The following is a 12,790-nucleotide window of genomic DNA, read 5'->3' on the forward strand; positions in this document are numbered from 1 at the left end:
AATTTGTTCATGGCTTCAGTTTTCCTTCTTATATTTTACCTCTTTTTCTAATTTTTCCACAATGGGAATTTATTAATAATACATTCAGCACAAATAATAAAACATTGTTTTGTTTTGTTTTTTTGCTGAGGAATATTGGCCCTGAGCTAACGTCTGTGCCAATCTTCCTCTATTTTGTATGTGGGTTGCTGCCACAGCACAGCTGCTGATGAGCAGTATAGGTCCCTGCCCGTGAACTAAACTCAGGCCACTGAAGCAGAGCACACCAAACTTAACCACTAGGCCACGGGGCCAGCCCCTAAAACACTGTTTTTAAATAATGTCCATGCAGCATTCCTGGCCAACAGCTCATGGTTATCCAAATCTGTGAGCAGGCTGGACCAGCTTATGAAACTGGACACTCTATTCAGGCCCACAGAGTACGTTCCCATCTTCCCATATTATGTGCTGTTACCTGTGTCACTTAGCATGCCCATTTGAGCAGAAGATAATTCTCAGACAGGACAGCAGGAAACAGAGGAAGGAATCCAAGATTCATGAGTCAAGGTTCAAACCCTACTTCTGTTACCGAGCTGTGTGACACATACACATATCTGAGCCTCAGTCTCCTTACTGAGGACATGGAGATAATATCATCTATGTCACACGCCTATGAAGGATCAATAAGATGTCTTATGTGATAGCATTCTAGCATGGCTCTTCCAAGAGTAAGCTCGGAACCACGGATGGTGACAGAAAAATATCTATTACTACTTCACAGCCTAATTCCAAAAATATTTCTTCCCTTCTGCTCCAATGTATCTTTTCCTTAAATTACTTCTATTTTTGTATAGACTGATCTTGTCTCCCCCGCTTGTTAGAAAAGGTGGAATCATGCCTTCCTCCTCAGCATTCCCTCTACAGAGGTTCTTGGACAGTCTATGTGCAGAGATCACTTAACAAATGTGCACAGTAACTCAGGAGGGCTTAACAAGGGTCTGTGCTCAGTCCTCCCACCAAACCCAATACTTCTGAGGCTACGAAAACAGACAAAGATTCTTTAAAAGGAAGAGACAAGAGGGGCATGCGGGTGCGGGGGATGAGGGCAGGGCACGGAGCATCTTACCTTTGCACTGCAAACCCTGCCGCAAGAGGCCCCAGAGCAAGGACCCACAGTGGTCGCAGAAGGTGGGGACCTTGTAGTTGTGGATACCGAACTTGTGGGGCATGTTGACACTGAACCGCTGGGAGCCGACCTGCAGGGACGGCAAAACACAGGGTCACCGCCAAGCTCCTTCGCACGCAGGAGTGCTTATCATTGGGACTCCTACAGAACTTCCTTCCCAGAAGGCACGGTCCTTGTAGGCAGCTGGCCCTAGCTTGGATCTGAAAGCTTCCCTGAGAAAGAGGGTGGGCCTGCCCCTGGGCCTTTGTGCCTGATGCCCTTGATCCATTCTCTGCTGCTCTGTTTGACTTTGCGAGGCCAGGCATCTAGCCCCCGCAGTCCCCTTCAGGACTTCAGGCCTCTAACTCTGACAGCACACAGCACTCAATGTGCACCTCACACTTCGACCATTTTGACCATTAATGAGATGCCACCATGTGCCTTCAATGCTGTTTTGTGCATGGAAGCCTCGCCGGGGCAGTCTTCTGGCAGCTCGATGGTGGATGCAGGATTCTGTAAAGACCTGAGAACCCAGCACAGCCGTGGAAACTGTAGGTTATCAGGTAGGACAAACAACAATTGTGATGCAGAGTGCTAATCCAGTGTGGTGATCACTGAGGGCACTAAGGTCTCGGTGCTGACCACAGGCCAGGCACCACCATCTCAGTTCAGCCTCATCACCACCCTATGGGGCAGGCACCATCATTAGCCTGAGTTTGCTGACGAGGCAATTAAGGCACAGTGAGATTAAGAAACGTGCCTAGAAGAAGATGAGAGGCAGCGCCAGGATTCAAGGCCCACGAGTCTGAATTGAGAGCCCAGGCTTTTAAAGCACTATGCTGCCACTTACTGATTATTTAAAAGGGATAAAGAGGAGGTGGCAAGATGGATGAGGAGGGGACAGGGAAAAGAAGTCCAGGCATCCCATCTATAGGCCCGGGTCTGCCACGAACTACCTGTAAGGTCTCAGGCAAGTTTCCTGACTTCCTGGGGCCTCTGATCCCTCATGAGGCAAATGAGGATGGCATCCCCTATGCCACCTCATGTCATAGGATTGTGGGGTCAATGAGACACAAGGGGCGAAAGAGGCAGGAAACATTAGGTGTGCCACAGAAGCAAGGGGTCATCAGGGGTCTTCTTCATCCCTCCACAGAGGTACTCTCCACCATGTCTCTACTGGAGCAGCCGCACAAACCAGGTCCCTCTCAGAACAGGCAGGGGACCATCACCTGGGACCCTACAGCCTGGGGAGAAAGTTGCTCTTGCTGCTGTGGGAATCAGGGAGTGGAAAACATGCAGCAAAGAAGCTGTGCTTGGCTCACTGCTGACTGATGAGTGAAAGGTCATAGGAGACAAAGCAGGGGGAATGAGAACTGGACACGGACATGGATGTGGATGCGGACTTGAACACAAACACGGAGGCATACCTGCGCACACACCCACGCTCTGAGGGTCAGTCGACTTCATAACAAGTTCCCTATCACCCAGCAACAAGGAATGGCCGATCCTTCCACTGGACCAGAATTTTACTGATCCCTGCTTGAGATGCATGGGCTATCAGTTAGGGCCTTGCCCTTGTACAAGATTCCCAGATTTACTGAAAACAATTGTGCCCAACCCTCCTGGGATTCACCGCTTAAGTGTGCCTATTTGTGAGTATAGTCATGTCAACTCTACATCCACCTGTTCACCCCGAAGGGCATAGGAGATCACTGTGCTCACTTTATTCCCACAAATGCTGAAGATATGGTGGATCTGTCCTGAGAATGGAGTCGTGGTCTCGCAGGAGCTGCCTCATAGGGACATGGATGACAGAGAAAGGTGGCGAAGTGTCCCAGGTGACTAGGAGTGTCAGTCTGTGGCGGGGAGAGCTGTGTGACCCTCAGTCGTGACCACTAAGGACTCCAGGATATCACAGAACAGTGGGAGGAGGATGAAGGAGCACACACGAGCATGCCACAGAATCAGACAGACTGCGAAACAAACACGAAGGCCACCTGCACGGAGGCGCACACATGCACACACACTCCAACTGCGGAAGGCTCACAAACAGAGGGGTGATGAGACCAACAGGGAGGACACCGGAGGAAGAAAAGGGCAGAAAGACAGAACTGGAAGATTAAAAATGAAGAGGGAGCAAAGAAAAGAAGTAAGGTGACACAAAGAGAGAGCATTCCTTGGGTACCACACCTGAAAGTGTGGGGAGGGGTCTGAGTGGTAAGTGCTAAGACACAGAGACACAAGACAGGGTGAGTGCCTCCACCAAGAGCTCTCAGTGCAAAAGTCCCAAGGAGCCCATCGGCAGAGCACCTTTTAATAGAAAGACATTAGACGTCTGGTGTTTAGAGCTACATGTGTTTGGCGTGTGTGTGTATGTATGATGCGTGTGTGTACATGCATCATGCTGCAGGTGGTTACACAAAGGAGTGATCTCAAAGGTTGGTCTCCAGCAGTGCTGCACCCAGCAGAGGGCACGTCCATCACCCTCATGGGCCAGGGATACGCCAGTGCTAAAGGAGACTGGCCTCAGTGAGCACCAGGATGGGTAACCAATTCCACCAGACTAAGAAACCTGAAGCCCCCTTCCTCAGTCCCCGGCAATTTATCTCCCTTGGGATGCATGCCAAGTTTGGGAACACATCTCATTGGTAACTTCTTTTCACTGCTCAATATGCCAGGAAAGACAGTCAGGAGAACGAGAGATTAAGCGGGGTCTGGGCATTTCAAATCTCAAACCCCTAATCTGCATGGCCTGGACTCACATGGACTCCCTCCAAGGAGGTGTGAAAGAGCTTTAGAAACCTGCAGAGGTTCACAGTCGATGAGACCCAGGAGATCCTTGAGAGCAGGAATCGTGTATTCCTCTTTGCTTCCTGGCATACAGGAAGTGCTTAACACATGCTCAATGGAATGTCCATAGGAGGAAACAAAGACAGAGAGCAAGCAAGCCATCTCTTTCTTTCCTTTACTTGTAGTAATGAGGCAACAACATACTTTGGGTTAAGATCCCAGACCAGGTATCAGGTGCCCCAGATGATGGTGACTTGCGATTTCAACCATGACAGTAGATCCCCTGCAAATAACTGTTGCTTTGGGCTCTCTGCCCTTCAGGGACCCGGAATGTTCACTCTAAGCCTTGTCCCTTCCTGCTTTCCAGAGATGGGGTGGAAGCAAAGGGAAAGAAAAGTGGGAAATGCTCTGCATGTCAAGATGTCATTTGGTTGAATTATTTTTAAGAAATAGGTAGAAAGTCTCCATAAGTCACTCCTTTTAGAAGCCAAATTATAAATCCATTTGATTATAAACCCAGCTGATTATAAACCCACCTAGGGCCTCTCTCTCTAACCCCTAATTCTAATGGCCTATGATTACACAATATTTATTAATTTCACCAAGAGTTAAAAGCATGCCTTTGAAATCAACTGTTGAAAACACAGATAACACCTACACTTACAGTCACACAGTCATCTCCCCCCAAAAAGTTTCATCTCTTGGTGGTACCACTCTTCTCCCAATCGCTTGGTTAGGAGAAACCTGGCTTCATCATCGAATTTCCTGCTTCCTTATCCCTAGCAACTTCCCTAACAGTCAATCTGACACAAGTTTCTAAGATTGAGAGACAACGTGGTGCAGTGGGCTCAGACTCTGGAACAGACTGCCTGGGTTTGAACGTGGCTCTTCCACACACTAGCTGTGTGATTGGGGCAAGTTAAATTGACTACTCTATGCTTCTACTCTCTCTGTTGTAAAATGAACATGGTAACAACATTGATCTCATTAAGGTTGTTAGCGGATTCAATAATATATGATAAGGTGCTTAAACTGGGGCATGGTAAGTTCCCAATGAATGCCAGCTATTACTATTATTGTGGTCATTTCAGCCTCCTAAGTGTTTCTTGGATTTGCTAATTCCACTCCACTCTCCCATCACCTCATAAAGACAAGGTTCCTGCTTGTGTGTTGTGTCTCTCTCACTGTTTACAAGCTGCGTGGAGCCATTGACACATCAGTTAGCCACTTCGCTGTTCCGATGAGATAATGACATAAAAGAACTCACATTTTCCTCATGGGCTTTAGCTTGGGGATCACACAGCTCTTGGCATAATATCCACACACATAAAACTGACTTTGAGCCGCGCTCATTCTGTAGATTGTGCCTCATGCTGGAAGGCCACGGACAACTCCCTGAATTTTTGATCGACACAACAAAGAAGGCAACAAGATCTCAGAGAGACAAGGGTTTTCTTGGGGTCCACAGAGGAGGCAGTGGAGGGTGGGGATGGCAGTGAAGAAAGCCCAGTATTTCAATGTTATAAATATTTACCTCGTCGGGAGTTTCCTGTTTCTTTAATCCAGCACACTTCGTAATGATGAGCTCATGGCATCGCTTGTGGACCACGCAAGTGCAAACTGCAAAGAGCAAAAAACGGAAAGGCTGAGCAGCAAACGGGGGAAGAAAGGTTCCATCCCAAAATTTAATCAGGTCTCGGCGGAGGGACGAGGGGAGCCATGCCCCTTCTGTCACTGAGTCTTAATGTCATATCCTACCTGAAGCCCTTTATGCAGTCCCTTCAAAGCACTCTGCCATCAGAGCCATTAGGGTTTCCTAAATGCTCTGGAGAAGAGTGGACCATTTATATTCAAAGGGCGTCAGCAGTTCTCTAGTTCCAGGAATACCGATCAATGTTCTTGCTTCTATATGCCAACGTCAGGGAATAATTTCCCTTCCGTGAAGCACTGTCTACTAACAGCATCGCAGCTGTCTTGTGCTCCACTCAGCATCACGCCGGGGTGGGCTGGTGTGATAGAGAGGCCCGCAGTGGGCAAATGGATGCTCTGTGGCACAGAAGTTCTTAAGCTTTTTGATATGGTTGTGCCCTTCCACGCCAAACTATGAAATTTCTGTTTAACTTAATATCTCCATAAGAGGTGGCCTGTAGCTCTGTCTTCAGTGTCACGAGATAGTGTGGGCAGTGGGTAGCTGAAGAGGTAAGTAACTATTTGCTTACATGCTACTCCAAGGATACAGCAATATCCAATACAGCCGATCCAAGTCCCTCATGGGCGAGACCTAAGTTAACCAGTGGCTGTGTGAGGAGACAGAACAGTCTCCCAGCTCCAACCACAGAGAAACCTTGACACAACCACGTCACATATCCACCCTCCAATTCTGGACAACTCAAGCTTGCATTTGTAGTCAATTAACTGGAAAAACAAACAAACCAATCTTCAACACCTTCAAGTGAGTGTTAAATGTTTGCAAGCTAATGATTCCACAGCAGAGACAAAAGTAGAATCAGCAAGGACTATTCAGTGATTCTGAATAAAATGAGCAGGTGCGGTAGCTCCTTCAGGGAGCGAGAGGGTAAGGGAGCTGAGAACACACAGAACCCAGCGCAGGACACAGGAGACCTTCAAAGGGCCTCTAACGGAAGCACCCTGTTTCCCAGGAAAGATGAAAGTGCTACCTGCTCCAGCCGGCATGCCAAGGGCTGAGACCCCGGGGACACCTGGACACAGGTGGCGCCCACAAGGTACTCCCATTCATCTGCTCCCACATAGGTATGTGGGAGTTATGGCCAGACATGAACCAAGAAAAGCAGGGCCCGCCTCTCAGAGAGGGAGCATAAGCATGCAAACTGTGTGGAGCCTCTAAATGTCGTCAAACCCAACACACATCTCCTATAAGCTTTAGGGATCTACATCCACCCGTGGGCCCCAAGGAGTTAGTTCATACAATATGGCTTACCTTGACATTGGTATCCCTGCTTTCCTATGACACCCCTGAAAAGAAGAACACAACCCTTTAAGAAAATAAATTTTAGTAGGTCAAAAGCATACAAAGCCACCCAATTCTGGCCACCCCCAACAATGCACCAAGTAGGCTGGAGACCCCCTAGCAGGGTGATTTCACCCCCACTTGCAGGATGCCTTAGAATGACCTGTTCAGAAGAACACAGAGGGCAGCCCCAGCGCTTGGAATGGGTGCAGGGTTTGGTGAGTCTCAGGCCTGGTTTCCTATACAAAAGGCCATTCCAGTGGGGCCAGTAGTGTTCTGCAAAGCCACAAGGGCCGCCTGCTCTCAGCAGGCCTCAGCTAGGCCAACGTGCCCTTCTTTGTGGATAATCCTGGAGGAGGCAGGCATGCTCCCCGGGTGGTCCAGAAACAGTCAAGGGTTATGGGTCAGTCTGTGGCCAGGACTGGGAGTTCAGTCCACCATCTGGGTGAAGGCCAATGTCAGAGGATCCTTCTCTGGCCAGAGTAGGGTCTCCTGGGGTAGGTTTAGGGTCGGCACGGATGCAGAACAATCCAGCACACTAGGCTGTGCCCTGAGTCAGCGCACCAATGGACAACTGATCAGGGAGCTCCGAGCTCCGCGGGAGGAGCCAGAAGACACTGGGCTACACCTCAAGAAACCTAGAGCTCAGTGGTATTCGCCATGACCTTAGACGAGACCTGAATCTGGAAGCCTGAGCTTTCAGGGTCTATTCCCCCCAAACACGCAATTCATGACGGAAACACAGAAAATGAAGGTCAGGGTTGAGTCAGACCTGAGAATGAGACGTGCCTGAGGGTGGGAGTGGGGCGTTACTTCTGCTCCAGTCAGGGTGACTTTGCTCTGAGCTGTGTCACCTCAGATGTCTATGTCAACCTCAGTCACTAGCTCTGGAACACCATGAGGATAAGACAAGCTGTTCCTGGAAAGCTTGGGGATCCAGGGGGTCCTCAGAGCACAATTCACCCATCCCCCAGCTGGGTTCACGCTGCAGTTTGGCCTTACTCTCTCTCCCCCACCAGATCCACATGTGCTGGCAAACTCCACGTCAGCTTCAAAGAGCTCAGAGAGGTTGCTGGAAAGGCTGGTGGGAGGTCAGCAAAAGCATGAGCTTCTAGTCATGCTCACCAGGGGTCGACTCAGGCCTTGGATACTTTCTAGCCAGAGGACCGTAGACTAGTCTCGTTTTCGTTGCTGAGCCTCAGTACTGTCGTTACTGGAATGGGGTTCATAATTCAGAGCCCATAGGACACTGGGCAGATTTAATTCGATATTTCCAGTGCCTAAGAGAGAACCTGGCACATGGTAGGAATTCATTAAAAGTCCTCCTTGAATCCCCAAGCCCAGGGCTTCCTATCTTCTTCACTTCCCCAAAAGGCCTACTACTTGCTTATCTCTGCCTATCAAAATCCTAGTCATCATGAAAGGAGAAATGCCACCTACTCCGGGAAGCCTTCCCTGAGCACTCCAGCCAACACTGCTCTCTCACTCCTCTGAAATCCCAGCATCCTCGCAGCACCAGTGTTAGAACAGTTACTAAAAACTGTTTGAATTATAAACATTGGCAACCGAGTATTTTTTTAACTTTATCATGGAAAAATTCCAATGTACACAAGAGTAGAGAGATGAATATAATGGACCCTTATGTCCGCATCACCAGCGCCAACAATGATCAATAGACGGCCAGTCTTGTTGCATCTCTACCTCTAGCCCCTCTTTCCTCCTTCCAGCTTATGTTTTTACTAAATCCCAGACATCACATCATTTTATTTGTAAATAATTCATTTTCTCTCTCTAAAAGATAGGGATTCTTTTTTTAAAAAAACACAATCACAATACCATTATTGGTTATACAATCTTAACCCCTTAAAAATGATATATGATATGATCTCAAATATAAAGTCACTAGGAACCATTTCTTCTTTCCATTTACCCTCCTAGCACCACTCACTCACTTAGCCTTCCAGAAAAGTCTTCTGCAATCAAATAGGGAAGAAATAAAGCACATCAGCACTTTTGACATAAGGTTTCTAATCCCTCGATGCATCCCAACTTCTCGCCACAGGGAGGGCATCACTAGACGGTCCCAGGAGAGGGGGCCTTACCAGATAAAATCTCTGCAGTGGGAGCAGTAGGTGGGCTGCCGAAGGTAGGTGGCCATGAACTTGTGGCCGTTGACCTGGTGGACCCTGCGCCTGACGGCCCCCTGCCGCTTCCTGGGCCGCATGCGCTCCCTGAACACGCGCTCTTCATTGTCTTTAGGGGCTGGGGAAGGACAAGAGCAGAGGAGAGAACACAGTCTGGGTTAGCGCATCTTGAAAGTGACCGCGGGCGGGAGAGCTATGCCATCCTCCAGTGCCTCGTGGTAGGAGGTGGCATGGGGGGCAGCCTTCACTGGTGGAGAGACTCCGGGCTCTGAGGAGCCTCCCTCAGCTGGAGCAGCGAGCACCATATGAGGTGGCAAGGGCCGGACTGTGCATGTGGCGCTCCATTCCTCCCCACAGCAGCTGCGCTTTGCAAAGGGAGTGGGGTCAAAAGGCTCAAGGTTCTAAACTTAATGCAACTTCTGAGCAGCATGACCTCAGACGGCCAGTATTTTCTCACCCTGAGCCTGTGCGGGCACGGCCCTCTGTAACTGGGGATAATAGTGCCGACCCCGTGGGGCACTGTCAGGAGTCAATGGTGTGACTTCCCTCCACAGCCAGCTGCCCGGCACAGAGAAGCAGCTGCCTAATAAACCTGACTTTTCTTCCTTCTCCCTCTTATCTAAACTAGGACAACCAAGAGCCTTTTCCCAAAGGACAAAAGGACAGGGAAATATAACACTGCAAATGCAGACAGTTTCCAGAAGGCTCAAGACCCACCACCATGGGCTTTAAGACCCCCTTGGAGACAAAAAGTCCTTCCTCATTTCTTCCTTGCCTCCACCTCAAAGACTGCCCTAAGCCTAAGAACACTCTAGAAAGGGACTACTCGATGACAACAAAAACAATAATGATTGTTATGAACTGAATGTTTGTGTTTCCCCAAAATTCATATGTTGAAGCCTTAACCCCCAGTGTGGTGGTATTTGGAGGTGGGGCCTTTGGGAGGTGATTAAGTTTAGATGCGGTCATGAGGGTGGGCCCTCGTGATGGGATTATGAGAGGAAGAGACCTGATTGTGTTCTCCTTCTCTGCCACGTGAGGACACAGCGAGAAGGTGGCCTTCTGAAAGCCAGGAAGAGAGTCCTCACAGAACCCAACCACGCCGGCATCTTCATCTTGGACTTCCAGCTTCTAGAACTGTGAGGAAAAATTCTGCTATTTAAGCCGCCCGATCTACGGTACTTTGTTATGGCAGCCCAAGGAGACCAACACAGGGATGAGAACAGCTAACGTTTATCGGGCTTACCCTGTGGCAGGTGCTATGCTAAATGCGTTACATATAATGACAAAATGAACCTTCACAACAACCCCACCTGAAGGGTACCGCTATTAGCCCCATTTTGCAGGTGTGCAAACTGAGGGATAGAGAGTTTTAACACAGCTATTAAATGGTGGAGCCCAGATTCTAACCCAGAGAGTGGGGAAGAAGCCAAGGTCCCACTGTCCACACACTGCCCTGAGGGACAGCCCACTCTCCCTATGGCAGGTCCCAGAGCTCTCACTGAGTGACTCTCATTATGGAGGAGTTGAGCTGCCTATGGCTTCCCCGAGGGTAGAGGAGGCAGGCTATAGGTCTCCTGCCAGGCTCCTGGCACTCTCCTGCAGGCCTGGGAAGGTGGCCTGCAGGGCACAGCTTAAAATGCACTGGGAAGGCTCCACGTCCCCAAATCCCGGATGCACCAGCCGGTGCCTGACATCCCACCATAAGTGTCGTTCCTCTGGGAGAAGAAGCTTTGCTCCTCCTGGACTTCTTTGAAGATAAGGGTCCCTGCCCCGGAGGGCACATATGTGAGCCAAACGGCAGTTTAATCCAAGGTCATCTTGTTAGTCCCGAGAGGGTAGGGGTAGAGAGAGAAAGTAAAACTGAAGGAGGAGAAAGACAAGAATGGGAGCAAATGCCCAGCATGTGCTTTTAGAGAGAAGGAGCCTCCAAGCAAACAGGAGGAGCTGTTGACTGAGAGGCAGAGGACGCAGAGCTCGGGGCTCCCAGGCTGCATCCTCAGCCTGGCCCTTCATCACCCAGATGCGGGTCTGCTTGACTGGCGCTTATTGCTTCAAAAAGTCTCTGAGACTGACTGCCTTCTGGGTATAGAAGCTCACCACCTCCTACCCTGCACAATCTAGGACCGAGGCCCGGCTGACCAAATTCTCATGGGGAGATCCCGGTTCTGTTTTAACAGAGAGACGTGTTACACACACACACATGCGTGCAGAAATACGGCCATCATCACTCAATTGTGCAATTATAGGTAATTTTCACATCTGCTTCATACTTTTCACTAAATTTAGAATACTATTTTTATAAGCTGGAAAAAAATGTGGTAATCTAAAAAACAAATCTATTCAGTTGTTATTTCTTGCTAAAAAGCTGATCCACAAAAATCCAAACCCAAACCCCCAGTCCTGGGCAGCCTGGGCCAGGGGATGGGAATTCTCTTTGTAAAAGGTCTCCTTCAACTCCTTTCACAGAAGGACTCGCCGCGAAGTATATTTGAACAGTAAGCCAGCTTCCTAATGCATTTAAGACGCAACTCGATCTACAAATCTCTCAAATTTCCTAGTCATTTTGATGCTAGAAAATTGTATTTTCAGTTAAAATGGTGGTGAGGCCAATCTAGTTTTCTCAAGGGAGCAATTCTGTAATAGGGGTTCTAGGAGCCCTCCAGGGCCTTATTTCTCAACTTTTTACAGAAATGACCAGCAACACGATCAATGTTCTAAACTGTATTTACATTGATTGAACAGGTAAATATAGAAACCAATTAATTTAACTCCATTTACTTTTAAAGACCTCTTGGTGGGGTACACTGACACTTGGAGAGAAGCTGCTTAAAGTTTATGAGGGTGCAGGGCGGGGAGGGTCTAGGGTGCAGGTTAGACAGAGAGCCAAGGAGGACTCCTGAGAAGTTGGGGTCTATCTAGTGAACTTCCCCAGAGGGTCTGTTACTCCCGCACCGAAGCACATCCACACGCCTTCTAAGTCAGGTTTTCTGTCAAAGAAGTGGAGAAACAGAAGACCACAGGCATGGAAGAACACAGATGAACTTCACGCTCCCTGGGACGCCCAGGTGCAAGGCTGAGGACAGGCAGGAGAAGGGGGTGGGCCCCCCTACTGTGAAAACACCCCGCTCCACATTCCTCTGCACAGGGGAGCCGAGGGTCAGGCCAGGCCGGAGCGTCTTAGTCCCTGTCGCCCACATGCAGAGAAAGAACAGCCCAGATCATGTCAGGAGGGGAGCCACAGGGTGCCCCCAGAGAATCTCCCTTCTGGGGTCACCAGTAGAAAAGGATCCATCAGCTCTTCCCGCTGCTGAGAAGGGTCTCTATTAAAATGCAGCTCGAGTGGTAGGGGTAACACATGGGGTGTGGGTGTGTGTATGAGTGAGTGTGTGGTGTGAATGTGACAGAATATATTTATAAATGTGCATATGTGTTTTATCAATTAACATATTATGTATTAAATTAATATATATTAATATATTATATATTAAATGCATAATTTATAGAATATATACTATATAGTATAGAACAATATATTAACATATTTATATTAGCATAATATAATTAAAATAATTATTACCTTATGATTACAATATAATTATATTAATAACCATATATTATGTATAATAGACAATATATGATATACACATATATAGTTTTGCTGAACCATTTGAAAGTTGCAGACATAGTGACCTTTCACCTCTAAATATTTCAGCCTTTATC

General features: G+C 48.4%; 1 protein-coding gene across 4 annotated transcripts in view; it reads right to left on the reverse strand.

Annotated features, from left to right (window-relative positions):
* Positions 1–12,790, reverse strand: part of PRKCE (protein kinase C epsilon) — a 496,664-nt gene that overhangs the window by 182,207 nt on the left and 301,667 nt on the right. For all 4 annotated transcript variants that reach the window (XR_011426089.1, XR_011426090.1, XM_001499053.5 and 1 more), the window contains exons 3-6: positions 9,026–9,185; positions 6,894–6,928; positions 5,469–5,554; positions 1,106–1,235 (exon numbers count right to left, since the gene is read on the reverse strand). Coding sequence is in view for 2 of the 4 variants with exons in the window: in XM_001499053.5 (XP_001499103.1) it covers positions 1,106–1,235; positions 5,469–5,554; positions 6,894–6,928; positions 9,026–9,185 (411 nt within the window). In the remaining 2 variants the exon portion in view is untranslated. The remainder of the gene's footprint in view (positions 1–1,105; positions 1,236–5,468; positions 5,555–6,893; positions 6,929–9,025; positions 9,186–12,790) is intronic.

This window comes from Equus caballus, chromosome 15 (genome assembly GCF_041296265.1).
Source record: "Equus caballus isolate H_3958 breed thoroughbred chromosome 15, TB-T2T, whole genome shotgun sequence".
Taxonomy (NCBI): domain Eukaryota; kingdom Metazoa; phylum Chordata; class Mammalia; order Perissodactyla; family Equidae; genus Equus; species Equus caballus.